Source organism: Terrapene carolina, unplaced genomic scaffold (assembly GCF_002925995.2).
Source record: "Terrapene carolina triunguis isolate 2854851 unplaced genomic scaffold, T_m_triunguis-2.0 Scaffold29117, whole genome shotgun sequence".
Taxonomy (NCBI): domain Eukaryota; kingdom Metazoa; phylum Chordata; order Testudines; family Emydidae; genus Terrapene; species Terrapene triunguis.
This window is the reverse complement of record NW_020693468.1, coordinates 1-2,615: the sequence shown is the minus strand read 5'-3', so window position 1 is coordinate 2,615 and position 2,615 is coordinate 1. Positions and strand designations below refer to the sequence as shown.

Sequence of the window (2,615 nt, the reverse complement as noted above, 5' to 3'; positions counted from 1 at the left end):
TGGACCAGCCCCGTGCGCCATGGCATGGGCCAGACCTGGGGTCCCGTCTCCTGGGCCGGCCATGCGGCCTCTGCACCCCCAAGACTGAGCCTCTGGCCCCAGCTGCCTGGGTCCCCCCCGAGCTCTGCCCAGCGCGTCCAGCTGAGAGACCCTGGGGAGCCGTGTCCCCTCCCGGAGCCGCAGGGACCCCCAGCAGCCGGGTTTACCAGTTGCCTGGCCCAGCACAGTCCAGCCCCCAGCCGCGCTGCCTCGGCTCCGTCTCTGCCCGCGTGCCCCAGGGCGACGTCGCTCGTAATCCTCCCAATCCAACCCCTTCCCTGCCGGGGCCTTCGCTCTGCTCCCTGGGGGCGTCTCCAGCCCCTTCCCCCGCCCGGGGGCCTGGCCGCCCCCACAGGGACTGTGGCTCCGAGGGCAGGGTGGGCGCCCGTAGCTCCAGTGCCAGCCAAGGGTGCTGGGCTTGGGCCTAGGCACTGGGAGGTGCTGGCGGCCCAGGGTCGGGGTGCACAGAGCTCCTGGAGCCACTGGCCCCCCACCTGGACACAGCAGGGCCAGGCTCAGCCTCCCATGGGCACGGCGGCGCCAGTTCCTGCCCGTGCCAGCTGCGGGGCCCCGCGGTGAGCCGCCCGGCCCCCTGACGCCCGTCTCCGCCCGCGACAGGTTCGAGGGCACCATCGCTGCGCAGTTCTTCGGGCACACGCACGTGGACGAGTTCGAGATGTTCTACGACGAGGAGACGCTCTCGCGCCCCGTCTCCGTGGCCTTCGTGGCCCCCAGCGTCACCACCTACATCAACCTCAACCCCGGTGAGTCCAGCCCCCGGCGCTGCGGCCGGCCCCGGCCGGGCCCCCGCTGTGCCGCAGGGGGTGACGCTCTGCTCTCCCCCCCCCCCCCCCCCACAGGCTACCGCGTCTACCAGCTGGACGGCGACTACCCCGGCAGCTCCCACATGGTCCTGGATCACGAGACCTTCATCCTGAACCTGACGGAGGCCAATGCGCCGGGGGCCGAGCCGCGCTGGCAGCGCCTGTACCGGGCCCGCCAGGCCTACGGGCTGCCCAGTGTCTTCCCGTCCGACTGGGACGGGCTCCTGCGGCGCTTCCAGGCTGACGAGCGGCTCTTCCAGCATTTCTGGTTCCTCTTCCACAAGGGCCACCCGCCCCGGGAGCCCTGCCGCGAGGCCTGCAAAGCGGCTCTGCTCTGTGCCCTGCGCTCCGGCCGCTCCGCCGACCCCGGCCTCTGCCACGCCCTGCACCCCCGACTGCCCTTCGCCCGCGTCCAGGCCCTGTGGCGCCAGCGGCGGCTGTGCTGAGCCGGGGCAGGGGCTGTGCCAAGCCGGGACTCGGGCGGGCGGGGGCTGAGCCAGGCTGGGGGGGGGGCGGGGCGGGGACTCGGGGGGGGGGGGGGGGCGGGGGGGGGGGGGCTGCAGAGGCTTCGCCGCCTGGATGGGGCGGGGCTGGTGGCTCCGGCCCCTCAATAAAAGGAGAGGGAGAGGAAGACGGATGTGTTGTTGGTGCTGGGAGGTCTGAGCTGGGGGGGGGGAGCGGCCTGGGCTGGAACTCGGAGAGGGGCTGTGCCGAGCTGGGACTTGGGGCTGGGCTGGGACTCGGGGAGGGGCTGTGCCGAGCTGGGACTTGGAGGGGGGGTAGTGAGCTGGACTGTCGGGGGGCTGGGCTGAGACGGGGGGGGGGGCGGGGGCGGGCGGGGTGTGGGGGGGGGGGGGGGTGGGGGGGGGTGGGGGGGGGGCAGAGCCGGGGCTGCTGCTGCTCAGACTTCCTGGCGTTCTCGGCCACGGGGTCTGGCCGGCTGGGCATAGCCTGGCCCCAGGGCGGCTCGTCCCCTGGGCCCCTCTGCAGGATCGGGGCCCTCTCCCCTGCCACTGATGGGGGTGGGGTGGGCAGTGGGGCCAGGTCTGGCCACCCCACTGAGCTGCAGGCACCAGATTCAGCCCAGGAATTGCGCCCCCCCCCCCCCCCCCCCCCCGCCGGCCCCGCCCCCTCCCCACCCCCCCCGGCGGCGCACAGATTGAGCTGGGCTGGGCGCTTGGGCGGTTTATTAACGAGTTCGTACAACACCCACCTCGTGACAGCGGCTCCCAGGGCCGCACCCCTGGCCCCCAGCACGAACCAGCGGGTCACATGCGGGGGGAGGGGCTGAGCCAGGATCCCCCCCTCAGGGCCCAGCACAGAGCCGGGACGGGAGGGGGGAGGGCAGGCAGCCCAGGCGCTGTGGGGAGAGGCCGGGGGGCTGCGTGCAGGGGGGGGTCTCACGGCGTCTGTGCCCCGAGGCGTTGGGGCTTCAGGCTGCCCAGCAGGCTGCGGACACCCCTGCGGACGGTGGAGCCCACGCGCCGGGCCATGGAGTCTGCGGGCGGCGCCGGCAAGCAGGAGCTGGGGGCCTGGGGCCGGGCGTCGAGGCACTTCTGATAGCGCAGCTGCGGGGAGACGGGGTTACCAGCTGGGGAGAGTGGGGAGCAGCCCCCCCCCCGAAACAGCCCACCCACCCACACCCCTCCCCCCACCACCCAGAGGGAGGGGGGCATGCCCCCTGCAGCCTGTGGGTCCCAGGGTGGGAAGGGCAGGGATGGGGCAGACCCCAGGTGCACGGTCCTGGGGGGG

General features: G+C 74.3%; 1 protein-coding gene across 1 annotated transcript; it reads left to right on the top strand.

Moving 5' to 3' along the window:
- Positions 1-546: 546 nt before the first annotated feature.
- LOC112123760 (sphingomyelin phosphodiesterase) lies at positions 547-1,358 on the top strand (the record flags this gene model as incomplete). Its single annotated transcript, XM_026662651.2, has 2 exons — positions 547-803; positions 900-1,358. Coding segments are annotated over 2 exons (667 nt in total), but the record flags the coding sequence as incomplete, so codon positions are not given.
- Positions 1,359-2,615: the final 1,257 nt, after the last annotated feature.